At 37.6% G+C, this 19,188-nt stretch overlaps 1 protein-coding gene across 1 annotated transcript in view; it reads right to left on the bottom strand.

Annotated features, from left to right (window-relative positions):
* Positions 1-19,188, bottom strand: part of psmd1.S (proteasome 26S subunit, non-ATPase 1 S homeolog) — a 73,321-nt gene that overhangs the window by 35,487 nt on the left and 18,646 nt on the right. Inside the window, 2 exon segments of the mRNA NM_001096178.1 lie at positions 13,917-13,981; positions 14,591-14,686. Of these exon segments, the coding sequence (NP_001089647.1) occupies positions 13,917-13,981; positions 14,591-14,686 (161 nt within the window).

Genomic DNA, 19,188 nt, shown 5'->3' with positions numbered 1-19,188 from the left:
GGCGTGCATGGCTGCCAGTGGCACTGGGACACTAGTGTTTATCCATGATGTGACACAGGACAGAAGCAGTCGAATGAATTCTGAGGTGTTCAGAGACGCTGTCTGCTCAAATCCAGCTAAATGCAGTCAAATTGATTGGGAGGCGTTTCATAATACAGATGGACAAAACATACAGCCAAAACAACCGGGGAGTTTATTAAAGCAAAGAAGAATAACCCTACTTGGATGTCCAGGTCTTTTTGCATTGCTGAGTTCACCAGTGCTTTCTTTATTTCTCAGGATGTACCAAACTGTAGATTTTGCCACTCCTAATATTGTAACAATTTCTCAGATGTTTTTTTTTCTGTTTTTGCAGCTTAAGGATGGCTTGTTTCACCTGCATGGAGAGCTCCTTTGACTGTATGGTGTCTGTTCACAGCAAAATCTTCCACATACAAGCACCCCCCCCCCCCCCAAATAAACTCCAGGGCTTTTATCTGCTTAATTGATAATGACATAATGAAGGAATTGCCCAAACCTGCCCATGAAATAGCCTTTGAGTCAATGGCCCAATTACTTTTGAGCCCCTGAAATGAAGTGATTGTGTTTTTGCTGTATAAAGTTTTATTACATGTGTCCTTCTAGATATCTGTTTAGTCTTTTTTTCTTTTAATAAACAGGCTTGTAACGAAGAACTCAATCATCACACAGACTTACTTTGAAGAAATATTCCTTTAGCTCACAAGACCTATCAAATTCACTAGCCTGCACTTCAAATATCAGTGCCTTCTCCCTTTATTCTTCTGTTAACTATCAGCCATATTCTGGCTATTATGGATCTAATTTATTTATTTAGAAAACATTCCACTGGACTCTAAGGACATTTCAGTTACAGTACTCCAGTCTAGTTTTCACTAGAGATATATAACTCAGTAAATTCAAAGAACTAATACCAAACTGGCTGCTAGATACTCAAAAAGCAGCTCACTGTATGGGGCCTTCCATGATATAAGTGCAAGTATGGTATCCGAGAATGGTTGGGACCTGGCATTTTCCAGATAAGGGGTAATACTGTAATTTGGATCTCCATACCATAAGTCTACTAAAAAACATTTAAACAGTATATAAGCACAGTATTATTTTACCACCAATATGGATTTCTGCAGCTTAGTTAGGACCAAATACAAGGTTCTGATTTATTATTACAGATACAAGGGAATCATTTTTTTAAAAATGTAAAACATTTTTAAAAGTGTTTGTTTGTTGAAAGAGGCCTTCCAGTAATTCCGTAGTTTTAAGATAACAGGTTTTTGGATAAGGGATCGTATACCTGTAGTAGCCAGGCACTAAAAAACCAAGCTCAGGCTGAAGAAAACCTGAAGTGGAAATGCAAGTAAGAAGAATAAAATGATGGGGGGACAGTAAAGCAAAATATTGAAACACATATATAAATATGAAATAGCCATTTTAATAAGGCATAGAAAGAGTCCAGAAAAATGAGCATGTGTATGAGAGATGAGTCCTATAATGCATGAAAAATAGAACAGGATTCCAGCACATGCTATACAAGATGGAAGCAGGGGCTGAACAAATGCTTCTGCTAACAGACAACTTGATGCCTGCAGTAAAAACCTTTCATCCATTTGCTCATTGCAGAGACTTGAAAAAACCTCTGACGATAAATCCTACCTGACAGAATTATGCACAGAATGTCAGGAGGAAGCTTTGCTGTTCGCCCCTACACCTCTATGTGATATAAATGTTTAGTTTAAAAAAAATAGTACCAAATAAACAGAGATGTTCTGTTAGCTACTTCCAGAAGAGAAGATAGTTGAACACAGCATGGTTACTTACATAAAATAAAGTTAATAAATTCCACAGGGAAACAGCCCAGTCAGGAATCTGTGAGGCGCCCATTTCTTCATACCAAAATCTACTTTGTGCAACTGCATTTGCGCTATTCAGTTATGTACATATCCCATCACTAGTAATTCAACCTAGGAGACTTGTAGACCACAGAGTTTGCCTTTACCTGGGAAATGGACAGTATTTGGTGTAACAAACTGCACTAAGTCCAAGTACTAAAACTTGTACAGATCCGTAATAGCTTGCACTAAGAATACGTAGGGTTATTGTTCAATTTATCTTGGTCTATAAATATTCAGATAACCAAATTAGCATAGGATATTCTGAACAGGGAGCTTCATTAATCTAAAATGTTATTTATAGTATATGAATGGAAGCTGCTGTACTGTTTCTTGCCAGATCAATCCACTACATTTTCAGCCAAACTCTTGAGCAAATTGGCAGGAAGCATACTAGAGCTTTAAAAACAATTACATTTAACCAAAGTACTACAGAGAGTGTCCATAAACCCCACTGAATCTGAGAAATCTTGTGATGTAGCCATATGTCCTCTTATTACAGAGCACACAAATGGCACAAAAGCTCTAGTATGCTTCCTGCCAATTGGCTCAACAGTTTGGCTGAACATGTAGTGGATTGATTTAATTATGTAACTATAGTGAGGTTATGGAATGCACTGCCAGGTGATGTTGTGATGGCTGATTCAGTTAATGCCTTTAAGAATGGCTTGGATGATTTCTTGGACAGACATAATATCAAAGGCTATTGTGATACTTACCTCTATAGTTAGTATAGGTATGGGTATATAGAACTTATGTGAAAGAAGGGAAGGGTGTGTGTGTATAGATGCTGGGTTTTTATTTGGAGGGGTTGAACTTGATGGACTTTTATGTTATTTGGTTGATTGCTAAGTATAGAGACCAAACACTCATGTTACTTGACTTGGCCAAACTGCATGGATCCAATCTTTTAGGATGCTGATTAAACAATTGGAGTACATAGGGATTCAAGTGGCAATGGCCACTTCTACCTCTTCAGCTGTTGACTTTCCATTCATGCCAATTGGCATTAACACCTAACAAAATTATCCATTTAAAGTAATAGGTTCTTTGTTTATCATGATAATCAAATAAAATATTTTAAAAAATAAATAAATAAATAAAGCAATAGGTTCAAATCCATTCTGACTAAGGCTCCTAAAGCATAGAAAACGAGAGGAAATTCTCAGATACAGCAAGATCCTGTTAAACCGTGAAAAAAAGAAAAATAATAGAGGTTTAGTCTAAAACTAACATTAAATAACCATTATATAAAGTTCCCTAACTTAAACCTTCTGTTTGTGCACTGCTTTCAAATACTTTCATTTCAGGTCCGACTTCCAATGAGAAGTAAATGATGTATTTATATAAAGAGTGATTTACAGCAGTATTATCACACGCCTCATCTATCACCAGCAATATCCCAGCCCTTTTTTGGATGCCAGAGACCTTCTTGAAGCACATGGAAAGCCTTGTGACTTTTTTTTATTCCTTGGACTTTTACAAAGCTACAATTATTTAAAGGAATGATAACCACCCGCATTAGGATGGATAGGAGAGAAAGTGATAAATACTCAATGCTGCTCAGCAATACAGGTATATAGGCAGTTAGAACTTGGCTAAAAATGCAAATGTTGTATAAAAGTACTTCCCAAAACACTATCAAAACCTAATCTTGTTAGTAAAAAAGAAAATACAACACAGGAAAATACTACTAAACCTATAAGGGGAGACACACGGGCAAAATTAGGGAGATTAGTCGCCCTGAGACAAATTTCCTCTTCTTCACGGCGAACTGCCTGCCCACCGGCTAGAATGAAAATCACCAGCGGGATCGAACTCGGAGGGCTTGGTTTTGCGAAGTCGCTCGAACTTGACTCATGAGGAAACTTCAGAAAACGAAGTGCTCCAAGTGCCATCCACCTGGCGATTTTCATTCTAGGCAGCAGGAAGTCCGGGAAGGCGGTTCGGAGAGGTTAGTCGTCCCGAAGAGGAGGAGATTTGACGCCGGGCGACTAATCTCCGGGATTTTTCTGTGTCTCTGCCCTTATAAGAGCTGATACTACTGTAGAAAAAATTGCTTTGTGTAATATTCCCCAGTGCACATTTACCAAAAGTTGTCTGACAATGCCTCTAATCTTACAGATGTCCCTCCAAACATCTGAGCTATGTCATCAACCTTCTAAGGCTCATGAGAGTGCAATCTGACTGCCTATTTATATAACCCAACATATTAAGCAAATAGCATGAGACTCGCAAGGGAAGAATGCACCTAAAATGACTTTACTCATCACTGATAAACTCCCATATACTACTACACTATACCGTCAAGAAGTCAGAATCAGGAGTTGATCCATTGGAACAGGTTTGTACGGGAACCATAGACAAAGTAAAGGCCTGTTTGTAATTAAATACTTTCTGTGGCTAGGTTTAGTGGCAAGCATCCGGATACGCAGAAGGAAGCTATTCTAGTTCTAGTTCTAATGAGTGCATAAAATTTCCATACACATTTTCGGAAATATTAATATTCGGCCTTGTACATTAATTAACAAATGGGCAACTCTCGTGGATCGGATATCATAACATGAGGCAGTCACCTACCATATAAGTAATGCCTATACACAGACAATTGCATTAAAACCAAGCTGCACAAGAGAAATGTCCGACTAAGATAACATAATATGGCACACAACTTCCTGGCATTGAGCTATCATCTACAGCTGCCTCAGTGTATTTCTCATTTCCCTGGCAGCACAAAGAACAAATGAGCTGTCACAATTTGGTTATTTAACGCTAAACAAAGTACAATGCCCCCAAACGACTTAAAAAGTTGGCACTGAGGCTTAGGGACTTGACACCAACTGCAGGGCAGCCATTACATCGCTAAACTCCTTCCAATTAATCTCCACACTAGGGTGTATGTGTATATTTACACCTTACATATCAATCCCATTATTACCGACACATGCCACTACATCCACTTGTAGGATGTCTTCTGTCACTGACACAGTCCTCTCCTGCTTAGTCTAGCTCTAAGCGTGCAGAAATAGTCAGTCAGTTTCCATCTGATAAGCTACAATTGCCAGCACCCTCAGCTGTTTGACGTCTATAGTTCAGCAACAACTTTCAAATAAGTTTTTTTACATATACAATATTCAGTTGGTGAAAATAAAGTAATCATACATTTAAATGACATAGGGCCTTTTTATAAGGTTTCATGCAATGAAACTCTACTATTGATTTAACGGATAATTCTATGTCAGTTCTGGCAAAGGTGCAGGACTGGAGTTTATACATGAAAATAAATAGTCTTGCTGAAGACAGGCTTTTAATAGCAACATTACAGAATATTTATTTAATGTTTAAAACCTTTCCCATTTTTGTCGTTTCCCCTCTACAAATGAAGGTGCTAACATAAAAGAAGCAGCACCAACACACAGGCCAGGAATCTCACTCAACTCCCAGTCATTAGACCAAAGACTCTTCAATGTGAGCACTGTTGGCAAGAGTAGAGTCACCACCACACGGTGCCTCTTCTAGTAAGAATTACTACAAACACCTGCTTACTAACTTGAAGAGTAAAAATATAGCAAGTACTTAGCCCTTTTAACGGCATTATAGACTGAAGCTGAAGTCAGACACTTTGCGGTTTTTGCCTACAAGTCTGTGGGCTGGCAGGCGTGTATAGTGTCTATTCTGTATATACAAGGTCCACAAGGACAATCCATCAATGTTGACCTGTGCTGAAAGGCATTTAATACTGCTGGATGGTCATTGGTAAGGAGTCGCCATCTGCTGGAGCACAACTCTACAGCTCTAGATGTGCACTTTACTTACATTCTGTAAGGGGTTTATTTATCAAAGGTCGAATTTTAGAGTAATGTGAATTTTTTAAAACTCGAATAAATTCAATTTTAGTCACAATTCGAACAGTATAAAATTGAATATCTAAAATTCAATCAAATAATCCCAACCTGAAAACTCGACTTGAAGTTTTTCTCCGGGAAAAAACTTTTTTTTTGACGCAACAATTTTTTTCTTCCATAAAGAGTCTATGGGGTATCATTTCCGATGCAAAACTTGCCAAAAATTTGGCTCATCACTACTATTCCCTGCCATTGACTTCTACATGAGCTAGTCAGGTTCGAGGAGTGATACATTTCCCATTCAAATTCGAGTCGGTGGTTTTAAATTCGAATTTGTGAGTTTTGACCAAAAAATAAATAGAAAATTCGAATTTACCATTTGAACCGTAGCAAATCTGCCCCTAAGTGTATAGATATTGCCATGGACATCGCTAAGTCCCAGAGTTGATTTAGAATTCAATTAATTAACCATAAAGTGCATTCATTTTTAAGAAGTGCTTAGTGACAATTAATTCACATAAAGTGCAATAGTGTATAAATCAATTCAGGGCTAACACCAATAAATGAATTAATGAATTTGATCAAAAACAAATCAGTGTCATCACAACAACCAATTAATAATAATCCATTTAAGGTTAAACAATTCTTAGTAGAAAATTAATTAAAGTGTTTGTGCTTAATAAATATTGAAAATTATAGAAAGTGAGTTAATAAATTTAAAATTTCAAAAGAGCCAGCAATTCATGAGTTATAGATTGGAAAAGGAAGACAAATAGAAGTGGAGCTGTCCCAAAATTTCCTATCTGATAATTTTTTCTATCTTGGCCCTGGGACAACACACAAGGGAGAAGGCAGGACGCTGAGGACTGTGGTCTTACAATTTAACTTTCTATATCTTGTCAAAAACTAACTTCCCTAAAAAACACAAATCCTCAGTGCCTTTGAGTAAAAAAATATCTGGAGAAATGATTGCAGCTTTACATTAAAAGTTCAAATCTTTGTGCAGGTTGCCAATATTATGGCTCAATTTGCTGAAGGTATTATTAAAAAAGTTTTTTTTAAAAAAGGATTAAGAACGAATGGCTTGCCAGAGCCTTACCCACAGCATATGGATTGCCATGTGTCTTTAATCCTGGAATAAATGAAAAAAGGTTTCTCTCTAAAGGACATTTTTCTAGTCATTAACACTGCAGTATAATAATAAAAACCTATCTGAAATTCAGTGGGAGTTTTTATTTACTGCGTTTCTTCATCAACTGCCTTTTTGGTCTGCCTGGCTCTGCATTTAAACTTCTATATAGTTTAAAGACTATAAAGCTGATGGACACAACAAACTGCTTAAAGTATAAAGGAGGCCATACCAACCCAGATTTGGTTGGATAGCTTGGACAATTTATCACTATCCTGTCCATCTGTCTGGGCATGTATAGCAGCTTAGTGCACAGGCTAGAACACCCACCCAGGACCCTTTTTGATTACAGTCTGGCTGTTCAAAGTAAAAGCTGTATCTGCTGCTGGCCCTTCTTGGAAGACAAATGAAGTATCATCATCAGCTGCAGATGTGCAAGGAGCCACAACCTACTCGTATTCTGCCATATCACCTGTTCAGCAACACCCAGAGTCTAAAATAAGAGAACCATTCCTTTAAATGGGGAAATAGATGTGCATGACATTCCGCCATTGAGCGACAATTACTATCCATCCTTTACATTTTCATAAGCATCTCCGCTAAATGGTTGTCTAGAAAGCTTAGTGCAATCCATAGAAGTTCATGAGTCAAATAATAAGGTTCACAGACACACACACAGCAGACCAACCTGTTTTACTCAGCCTAAAGATATAAGACTGTCTGCAAATCTGCATAAGGATGTGTAAACATTCATCCACAAGGAACGAAAGCCAAAACTATTTAGCTCTGCTACGCTAGATATTATACACTGCCTTGCAATGCCGCCCTGAAGGGAAAGGGTTAGCCAGGTCTTAGATACAGCATTAATAAGGCTGCCTGTGGATTATTCCAAATCCAACGCTGCCTGCATCTCATCCCAGGAGAGCTGTCACTGTTTTTATAAACACAAGCTTCCCGTTAGCCAGATCAGTCAATATGGTGCTTGTTCCAGTCAGCACTGGAAGCAATCCCTGCAAAGCCGGGGCATGAGTATGGCCTAAAGGGTTACAAAGCTACTAGTGGTTGATTCCAAAAGATTAGCCATATAGCACTGACATCATATTACTGCTTGTTGATAGTGGGGACAGTTGCATTTTTCAAGAGCTAGCAGATCATGTGCTTGACATCCCTTAACAAGGAACGGATTCCTGCAGGTACATTTGCAAGAACGGCTCTTCAAATCCTGGCTGTAAATCCTGTATATGTCAAGTACAGATAAAGAGATTTTACTCCTCAGGGGATTTTAAACAAACTACACGTCTGTAGGAACAGCAAGACATTGATTCACGGTTTGTATGTACAAATGCCGCAGTAGTAAAAGGGGACATAAATTCCTTCAATAAATTATAGTATATCTGCTCAGTGCTCTTCAGCCCTGCAGAAAGTCATGGGGTCTACCATGTAGAAGAGGGAAGAAATTAGCACAATTCTACCTACAATGTGCTTTCAGCTACACCCTGAGCTCTCCCATTAGCAGAAAGTGGGTCGATAGCACCCACTGCATTTAAAAGAGAGCAGATACAACCGTTGTATTTAAAAAAAAGAGTAAATATGAAAATTGTGACTTTGAAGTACAATGTGTATAACACCGCTAAATGTAGCAGTGTTGTTGATTTGCCGACTTACTGTAGACATAATACATCACCAAATTACCAGAAACAAGACAATAAATATAATATATATATGTGGAATTAGCATTTCATAAGATTGAAGGGGCACAATACATATGTTCAGCTTGAGCCAAATACAAAGGACTTGTAACTAAAATGTATTCTGCTTTTTCTCCAACAAATATTTTTATAACAGAACCACTAAAAGATAAATATTTTGGTTTTATCCTTACATTACAGAACAGTCACCAAAGTGACAAAACTGGTACAACTATAGCTTGGGCAAACACACGGACCAAGAGAGAACCAATATTTATATTGTACGAGGCCTCAGTAGAAAAAAAACGGATATTCTAGTGGTAGCTTTGCCCTTCCATTTCCCCAGCAGCTACCTGTATCTTGTGCTTACAGATAAGGTGGAGTCCTGTTTTACTGTGACTGCCAAGTTATTTAAAAAACTTTCCCACAGTTGCTCTGGAGAAGCAAGGAGGTAGAACCATGTGTAGAAAGCAGGGGCTGCAGGGGGCCCATCGGGTTATAGGGGCCCCATGAGGCCCTAATTCATGTACAGTTTCAATAAATATTGATAAAACAAATCAACCTCAACATTTTGGGGGCCTGAAAAATAATTTGCTGTGGTGCCCAGTAATATCTAGTTACACCACTGGTAGAAACAAAGTACTTCCAATTTCACAGGTTACTGCAAGAAATAAAAAAACTTTAATGACGAACAAAAATATATTATATCCTTATACATTACTTAATTACGTAGTTCCAAAGTGTAGGTGTGAATATAAAACAGGGCAGAGATTCTGCTGCAAAGGTGCCTTTATTCACAAACACGACATGTTTCTGGCCTCCAAGCTCTTTATCAAGTGTATGTTAGCCAAACAGTGTACAACATTTAAATACAAAAAGTCCCTCTCACCATTCATCTGATAGTCCATAGAAATGCCAAGTGATGACATTATAGTCCATGCCTTTAGTCCATGTGAAGACCTGCTCCCCGCCCAGGTGAAAGCAGAACCCATACAAAACCAAATAAAGTCTTTAGTCGCTGTGAGTTTTCTTTTTATGTGAGAGCTGTAAAATTCAATAAAAACTATTTACACTTAGACCTCTGCACTGCAATATAAAGCCTGCTAGAGACAACGTTCGTCGAAACATAGTATACATGTTGTGAAAATGCTGCTGCCAATTGATAAGTTACTAAGGTATCTTAACACACAGGAGAATCAATTCTTATTCAAAGGCAGCTCTATCTGACAAGGTTAATATTCATTTCTACAGGAAACACACCATATTCCATTGGTCATTCAAACCTAATGGTTCCGAAGCATTACGTTTTTTTTTATCCAAATGGCTTCCTTTTGTAGAAGTAACTTATTTTTATCACCTCCTCTTTGGGGTTCTTGAACCACCTCCAGGACCAACCACTTTAACTGTGACTTATATCTTTTTTGATTAAAATGGCGAGAGACAGGGGTATCAGTATAGGTGTTAGGCTTGAAGTTCTTAATATCACCTCTATGTTCTTTTATCCTGGCCTTTTTTGTCTTATTGATTGGTCTACATACACCTTCCCGCCGTATTACAAGTAGCATAGTGTTTAAATTGAATGCGGTTATCTTTTGTGGGGTGTTGTACAAGCATTTATGCAAAGTACCTTGGAAGAGTACGACAGCAACCACATATTGTTTTTTATTAGAGGGCATACAATTCTGTATCTACCTTTTATTTAAATTTGTTTTTTTTCCCCTTTTTTATTTGATTTTGCTTTTCCTTTTTTCCCCCTGTTTTAATTTTTCTTCTTTTGTATAATTTGACATGGTTGATACATGTTTTGGTATAATAGATTACTTATAAAACAAAATTTGGATACACTGGTTTCAATAGAAGCAACTGTCACTTTTTGCAACCTTAATATTGCCATATTTCCTTATAGTAATAATGTTGCCTCTCATCATTATGTACGCGGTCTTCTCAGGATTAGATTCTATTGTATTTTTATACATAGAGAGCACACTATCTATTGAAGAATAAAAAATAATCGCAGGAGAACAGTGGCAAGACATTTGTCAGTTAAATGTATGCTGTTGGGGCACAACGCAAGAATTATGTGACTTTATCCTTAGAAGGCATCACTTCCGGTTGCTCGGACTATTAACAAAGCCACGCTTGGTGGCGAAACGGCTGTCGAGGTGCAGCGTTGCATCAGAGCTCTGAGGTTTTCCCCACCTGGAGGATTTGCGATATGCTGAGGCACACTATTTCGGCACAAGTTCATATAGCACGAAGGAGGAAGTTTCGCCCATAGCGCATCTGCACTCACGTTCGGTATTAACTTATTACATTCTTCACTGGTGCTGGTCGGAACAAATTTTTTTTTTCCATCCCTGGGACACATTACCAGAAGTGTGACTGTTAAGTTGCTAACTTGGACTTTTAATCCACAAACATAAGCATGGGAATCCAATCCGACTGAAAAGCTTATCCAACACAGCATTCACATTGATGCAGTCAATATTATGTATAGCCCCATATCAACCTTGTGATTCTATTTGAAACTGATTAGCCTAACTTTCTTTGGGGCTTAGTACTCCTTCACTGTGGACTAGGGGCTGTGTATATGAGCTCTGTGGTCCAGACAATTTGTGGTCCAACTTGAGACAGTGCCCTCTCCAAAATTGGAATCCTTACGTCTGTATATATACGCATGCATGGATGAATACAACTAAGGCCTTCTGCAGGGGCTATTACAACATTTCAAATCACTTTAGTTAATTACCTTCAACAACATTTCTTTGCATGCTATCCTCACACGTGATTCGTGTTGAACTCGCTTGATGGGTTAATATTTAATTAGGAGGGATCCCTCATCTTCTATGCAGCGCTGCTTGTTTTAAAGGAGAAGGAAAGGTTAAAACTAAGTAAGCCTTATCAGAAAGGTCCATCTAAATATACCAGTAAACCCCCAAAGTAATGTTGCTCTGAGTCCCCTGTCAAAAGAAACACTGCATTTCTTTCCTTCTATTGTGTACACATGGGCTTCTGTATCAGACTTCCTGCCTTCAGCTTAAACCTCATTGCCCTGGGCAAGAGCATGCTCAGTTTGCTCCTCTCCGCCCACCCCTCCCTTCTCTACTGTAATCTGAGCCCAGAGCAGGGAGAGACTCAGGCAGGAAGTGATGTCACACCACATTAATACTGCAGCTCCTATCCTAAACAAACAGAGAGCTTCTAGAGCTTTTTACTCAGGTATGGTAAACTATTCTACAGAATAAATATAGCATTCTAGCTTGCACTATTGCAGCTAATCTATTGCCAATAAAATGCCTCCGTAGCTTTCCTTCTCCTTTAAATGTTTTTATCTACGTATGGCATGGTTATAAATAAATATTGCTTTTTAACTTAAGCTAATTCATCTATTTTGTGATCAGTTACATCGATCAATTGGGGGACTATTGGATTGGAGTAGAAGTCCCATTCTGTATATATTCTGTATTGTGTTGTGGACACTCCAAACCTATATATCCCACCAATTATCTACATAGATATAAAACCTATCTCGCTTGAAAGATTTTGTTTTTTGTTGTGGTGATAAAAAGAAGTTACTCCTACAAAAGGAAGCCATTTGGATAAAAAAAAAAACTTAACACTTTAGAACCATTAGGTTTGAATGACCAATGGAATATGGTGTGTTTCCTGTAGAAATTAATATTAACCTTGTTCCCTTTCCCCTAACAGATAGAGCTGCCTTTGAATAAGAATTGATTCTCCTGTGTGGTAAGATACCTTAGTAACTTATTTTAGTTACAGTTAATTGTTGGCAGCATTTTTACAATTTTGGTAACTATGTTGAAGCATTATGTGACAAAAGTTCAAACATGTATACTATGTTTCAATGAACGTTGTCTGTAGCAGGCTTTATATAGCAGTGCAGAGGTCGAAGTGTAAATAGTTTAAATGTCTTCACATGGACTAAAGGCATGGACTATGATGTCATCACTTGGCATTTCTATAGGCTTGAATCACTTAAGCAGTCAGGCTGCAAACCCTCTCAGCAGTGGCTGAAGTGACCAATCAGATGAATGGTGGGAGGAACTTTTTGTATTTAAATGTTGTACACTGTTTGGCTAACATACACTTGATAAAGAGCTTGGAGGCTCGAAACATGTCTTGTTTGTGAATAAAGGCACCTTTGCAGCAAAATCTCTGCACTGTTTTGTATCCACACCTACACTTTGGAACTACGTATTGATGGCTTTGGATGGAAACAAGGTGTTGGGATACCAGAACTAATACACAAGGGTAAAAGTACCAGTTTTATTGCATATTACTTAATTACACAGTGTAAACTGCAAATAATAGATTCTACCATTTAAAATTGTATTGAACCAATAAATGCATATTTTTAGTTGTAATATTCTTTTGTAGGCAACAATCTCAGGTCATTGCACCTGATCCTGTGCTTTCAGAAAGAGCCAGCATTCGCAATGCAACCGCTTTCAGATTAGCTATTTTTTCTACTTCATTTTTCAATTTAAAGGAAAACTATACCCCCCCAAACAATGTAGGTCTCTATAAAAAGATATAGCATAAACTGCTTTTATTTAAAATCCTGCTTCATGTAAATAAACCATTTTCATAATAATATACTTTTCTAGTAGTATGTGCCATTGGGTAATCATAAATAGAAAATTGCCATTTTAAAAAATAAGGGCCGCCCCCTGGGATCGTAGGATTCACTGTACTCACAAACATACCAACAAACCATACATGTTAGATCACATGAGCCAATTAACAGACTGAGTTGTGTCTTTTGCTTCCACACTTCTTCCTGTTACAGTTAGAGTTGAAGTATTTCTGGACAGGTGATCTCTGAGGCAGCACACAGACCATCACGAAATGGTGGCTCAAGGCAAGAGATAAGGGCAATATTTACTTAAATATATATTCCAGTTTGGTAAGATTCTTTAATATGCCACTTAATATGATATGAACTGTTGCTTAAGTGTTCATTTTGGGGGTATAGTTTTCCTTTAAGCAATGCAGGTATCAGGGAGCTGTTATTGTGTTGCCTTCCCGATATTTTGATGATTAGCTATTGGGGGTTTTATCACTCCAACACAAGTACCATGGCTGAGGAAAACTGAGAACATGTCAATCCCTACGTCAAATTACAAAATCAAATATAAAACAATCTGCCTGCTGCTTTAAAAAATGCATTTCAATGCAGATTTTTGCAGGAACACTATTAACTGATGCATTTTGTAAAAAAAAAAACCCAAAACATTTTCCTGTGACAGAATACCTTTAAGGATATTCTATTCCCTGAAAACAATACATCAAATCATCATCCAAGAACCTCTTATTAGACATGACTTACCTAAACAGGATAAAGCCCAGAGATTCTACAGCTGCTCTTCTAACATCATCATTGACATCACTCACCTACATGGGAGAAAGAAGTAAATTAAGCAAGTTGGTAGGAGCACTTCGCAACTGACTTTCTGTTCCTAAACATACGGTTTACTTAAAATACATTTTTTATCAACTAATTATTAAATCAGTACAAGTAAATTATATTGTTTCTGCTTTGCGGTTCAACAACAAAACAAAATAGCTTTTTCAATATATGACCACCACCGGAAGTACGGACGTAAAAAATAAGACTTAATTGCATGCAGTTTAAAAGATATTTATAAAGAAAATGACAATTACTTTCCCTTTGTATTTGAATACTGAAAATATTAATAGTAGCCAGTATTTTTATTTTCCTTTATCTGTACTCCTCAAGGTTCAATAAATGAGCTACTTGCCAAGCTTGCCTAAAAAAATCATAGACTCTCAGGACGGCTGGCCACAACTTTAATTATGCCATCAAAATAAAAAAAAAAACAATCGTGTTATTGTGTGTTACCGAAAAGATAGAATAGACATGGCCTAATAACCTAGGCCACCTAGGTGTTTCCTATACTATAAATAATTCTGCAGGGTATATCAGTAGATTTCAAGCGTTTACAAGCTATGATAAAGCAGACAGCAAAAAGCAATACTCACAGCCACATGCAGGAGGCGACGGATGGCCTTGTTATTCCCTGAGCCACAGTATGCCATAGCCACTGTATACATTCCAGATCTGCGAAGGATTGGATCCTGGGAGGAAAGACATTCTTTTTTTTAAAAAAAATATTAAGAAAAAAAAAAAAAGAATTCCCATTCCAGCCTACAAAATATACCAGCAAGCACAACTGGGATGTCCAGTTCTCTATATCACTTATATTAAATAAAACCCCTTGACATGTATTGGAAACTAATTTAAAGAAAATTCTGATGAATTAAGTTGGGAAAATCCCAGTCCCTGTAGCAGACTTTAGATTTTATTGGAAAGCCTGTCTTGTCTTTTATACAGAGGTAAAACAGATGTGTTCTATAAATTCTTTTGGAATTTTTTTCTGTCATAACCACTGACAAAAAGAAGATTTAAATAATGAAAACAGGACCTGCATTTACTTTAGGAGAGGAAGACAAATTGTGAGATGCTGTTACTGCTGTTATGAAAGTTAAATGAACTGTCTCCTTTAAGGCATCCTAGACATGGTAGAATCTGCACATGACGCTACTCTATATAGGGTTCTTGTAAGAAAGATAATTTGATTACCAGTGTACAAATGAACATTGTGCAGGGACTCGAGCACTGGTAAACTATTTATCTTCCCCGCAGGGAACAAACTTTTTCTGTTAAACACACAGAGCTACTAGTAGCAGTTACATATCCACAAACTGACATCCAACCATTTTATATATATATATATATATATATGTAGAATTCTTAATGAATCAGATGAAAATTGAGCGTAGGACTGACCATATCGGGGATGACTTTGACGTAGTTGGCCATCTTAAATATATTGCAATATATGGACAAACAATCTCTGTTTTATTTAAAGGGTAAGGCATTTTTTAGTAGCTGTATGCACCAAATGTCACAATGTGTTAAATATATTGATAATGGGTTGAATGCAGAGGACTTTATGTATTTGTATTTGTGTATTTGTGTGTGTATATATATATATATATATATATATATATATATATATATATATATATATATATATATATATATATATATATATATATATATATATATATATATATATATATATATATAAACAAACAACAAAAATGAGCTGTTCGCACACCAATAAATAGCAATATACCAGGTGCTGCCACAATGTCGAATATTTAACAGTCCATGGGTGGTTAGCAGCGCACACTGGAGTTTTTTTAAAAAATTTATTTATTTATTTAAATTTTAAAAAAGAGCATAATACATGCATCGACGTTTCGGTCCTGGTCTTGGACCGTTATCAAGATACAACATGTGATTAAAACAAAAACTTTATACTCTTCTATGAGCCTAAACAGGAAATGAGGTCAATGAAAAAACTCACTTACACATAGAACCAGCAGGTTGTCACAGTAGCAATAATCATTTAAATGTAACAACTCTTAAACATATTTCTTGTATCAAATACTTGGTTATAATCTAGGATACCCTGTAACCATTCAAAACATTGTGTGACAACCTCGGTATATTAGCAATATGTTAAAACCAGTATAGTACATTTAATTAAACCTTTATCTCTGTTCCAAAAAGCACGACAAAGAGAACTGCTCATTTAGACCATAGGGGGCCAATGTGTTAAGTTTCTTAATCCAAAAACATTCCCTCTGAAGGAGCATTTTAGACCTATCACCCCCTCTCCTAAGTGGAGGAATGTGGTCTATACCAATATATTTAAACGTTGGAAGATGATGGCCTTTCTCTAGGTAATGTTTGGCAACGGGCTTCGAGGTGAAATTGTCCATAAATGCTGTGCTTATAGCCGAACGGTGGGCATCCATCCTAAGACGTAATGTCAAATCTGTCTTTCCAACATACGAAAGACCGCATGGACAAGTTATTAAATAAATCACATGTGTAGTGGTACATGTGATGTGTGATCGAATGGCGAATCTTTTTCCATTGTGGGGATGGCTAAAACTCTGACTAGGGCACATATATCTGCATGAAGTGCAGGAGGGACACCTAAAACATCCCATTTTTCGGTTCCCCAGCCAACCAGTCTGTGGTTTTTGGTAACAATCTACCGGATCTGTCTTAACCAGAAGATTCCGGAGGCTGACTCCCCTCTTATAGGCTATAATGGGCGGATTGGGCAATACTGTTTTCAAATTACTATCGGCTTTTAGAATGTTCCAATTCTTGTGGACGACCTTTTTGATTTGTCCTGAAATTTCTCCAAATTGTGTAGCAAACACTAAATTATTTGGAGTGCGTTCTATCCGGTCACCTCCTAATACCCTGTTTTTAGCAATATATAAAGCACGTGTTAGTACCCTTTTTGGATACCCCCTTGCCAAAAATCTGTCCTCCATCTCCTTGAGCTGTATGGCCCTAGTATTCTCTGAGGAGTTATTTCGCAACACTCGGCAGAACTGAGAAATGGGGAGAGAAGATTTCATAGACTCCGAATGCTGACTCTTAAATTGCAATAATGTATTGCGGTCAGTGGTTTTTCGGTATAATGAATAGTCAAATCTGGTGCCATTACGAACAATTTCAACATCAAGAAATTGCACACTTTTGTTACTCACTGTGGCAGTGAACTTCACTGGACCATCAAGGCTATTAAGGTGGGATACCATAGCCAAAAAAAGACTCCTCGCTGCCCCTCCAAATAATTAATATGTCGTCTATAAAGCGTTTGAAAAATAATAGACTCGTTCCAAACTTTGGCATAATATTGTGGAGTTCGAATTGATGCATAAATAGATTTGCATATGCAGGTGCCATGGCCGCTCCCATCGCTGTGCCAGACACCTGCATATAATAATTTTGCTCAAATCTAAAGTAATTCATAGTCAAACACATATGTAATAACTCCAACACAAACTCAACATTTGGACCAGAATATCCATCAGATTGCAGCATCGAATGCCGTACAGCATCCACCCCTAGGTCATGGGGAATGCAGGTATATAGATTCACTACATCCATGTGTTTGACTATGAATTACTTTAGATTTGAGCAAAATTATTATATGCAGGTGTCTGGCACAGCGATGGGAGCGGCCATGGCACCTGCATATGCAAATCTATTTATGCATCAATTCGAACTCCACAATATTATGCCAAAGTTTGGAACGAGTCTATTATTTTTCAAACGCTTTATAGACGACATATTAATTATTTGGAGGGGCAGCGAGGAGTCTTTTTTGGCTATGGTATCCCACCTTAATAGCCTTGATGGTCCAGTGAAGTTCACTGCCACAGTGAGTAACAAAAGTGTGCAATTTCTTGATGTTGAAATTGTTCGTAATGGCACCAGATTTGACTATTCATTATACCGAAAAACCACTGACCGCAATACATTATTGCAATTTAAGAGTCAGCATTCGGAGTCTATGAAATCTTCTCTCCCCATTGCTCAGTTCTGCCGAGTGTTGCGAAATAACTCCTCAGAGAATACTAGGGCCATACAGCTCAAGGAGATGGAGGACAGATTTTTGGCAAGGGGGTATCCAAAAAGGGTACTAACACGTGCTTTATATATTGCTAAAAACAGGGTATTAGGAGGTGACCGGATAGAACGCACTCCAAATAATTTAGTGTTTGCTACACAATTTGGAGAAATTTCAGGACAAATCAAAAAGGTCGTCCACAAGAATTGGAACATTCTAAAAGCCGATAGTAATTTGAAAACAGTATTGCCCAATCCGCCCATTATAGCCTATAAGAGGGGAGTCAGCCTCCGGAATCTTCTGGTTAAGACAGATCCGGTAGATTGTTACCAAAAACCACAGACTGGTTGGCTGGGGAACCGAAAAATGGGATGTTTTAGGTGTCCCTCCTGCACTTCATGCAGATATATGTGCCCTAGTCAGAGTTTTAGCCATCCCCACAATGGAAAAAGATTCGCCATTCGATCACACATCACATGTACCACTACACATATGATTTATTTAATAACTTGTCCATGCGGTCTTTCGTATGTTGGAAAGACAGATTTGACATTACGTCTTAGGATGGATGCCCACCGTTCGGCTTTAAGCACAGCATTTAGGGACAATTTCACCTCGAAGCCCGTTGCCAAACATTACCTAGAGAAAGGCCATCATCTTCCAACGTTTAAATATATTGGTATAGACCACATTCCTCCACTTAGGAGAGGGGGTGATAGGTCTAAAATGCTCCTTCAGAGGGAATGTTTTTGGATTAAGAAACTTAACACATTGGCCCCCTATGGTCTAAATGAGCAGTTCTCTTTGTCGTGCTTTTTGGAACAGAGATAAAGGTTTAATTAAATGTACTATACTGGTTTCAACATATTGCTAATATACCGAGGTTGTCACACAATGTTTTGAATGGTTACAGGGTATCCTAGATTATAACCAAGTATTTGATACAAGAAATATGTTTAGAGTTGTTACATTTAAATGATTATTGCTACTGTGACAACCTGCTGGTTCTATGTGTAAGTGAGTTTTTCATTGACCTCATTTCCTGTTTAGGCTCATAGAAGAGTATAAAGTTTTTGTTTTAATCACATGTTGTATCTTGATAACGGTCCAAGACCAGGACCGAAACGTCGA

Source organism: Xenopus laevis, chromosome 5S, assembly GCF_017654675.1.
Source record: "Xenopus laevis strain J_2021 chromosome 5S, Xenopus_laevis_v10.1, whole genome shotgun sequence".
NCBI classification, from domain to species: domain Eukaryota; kingdom Metazoa; phylum Chordata; class Amphibia; order Anura; family Pipidae; genus Xenopus; species Xenopus laevis.
The sequence above is the reverse complement of the archived record's forward strand: the minus strand, read 5'-3'. Positions and strand labels throughout refer to the sequence as shown.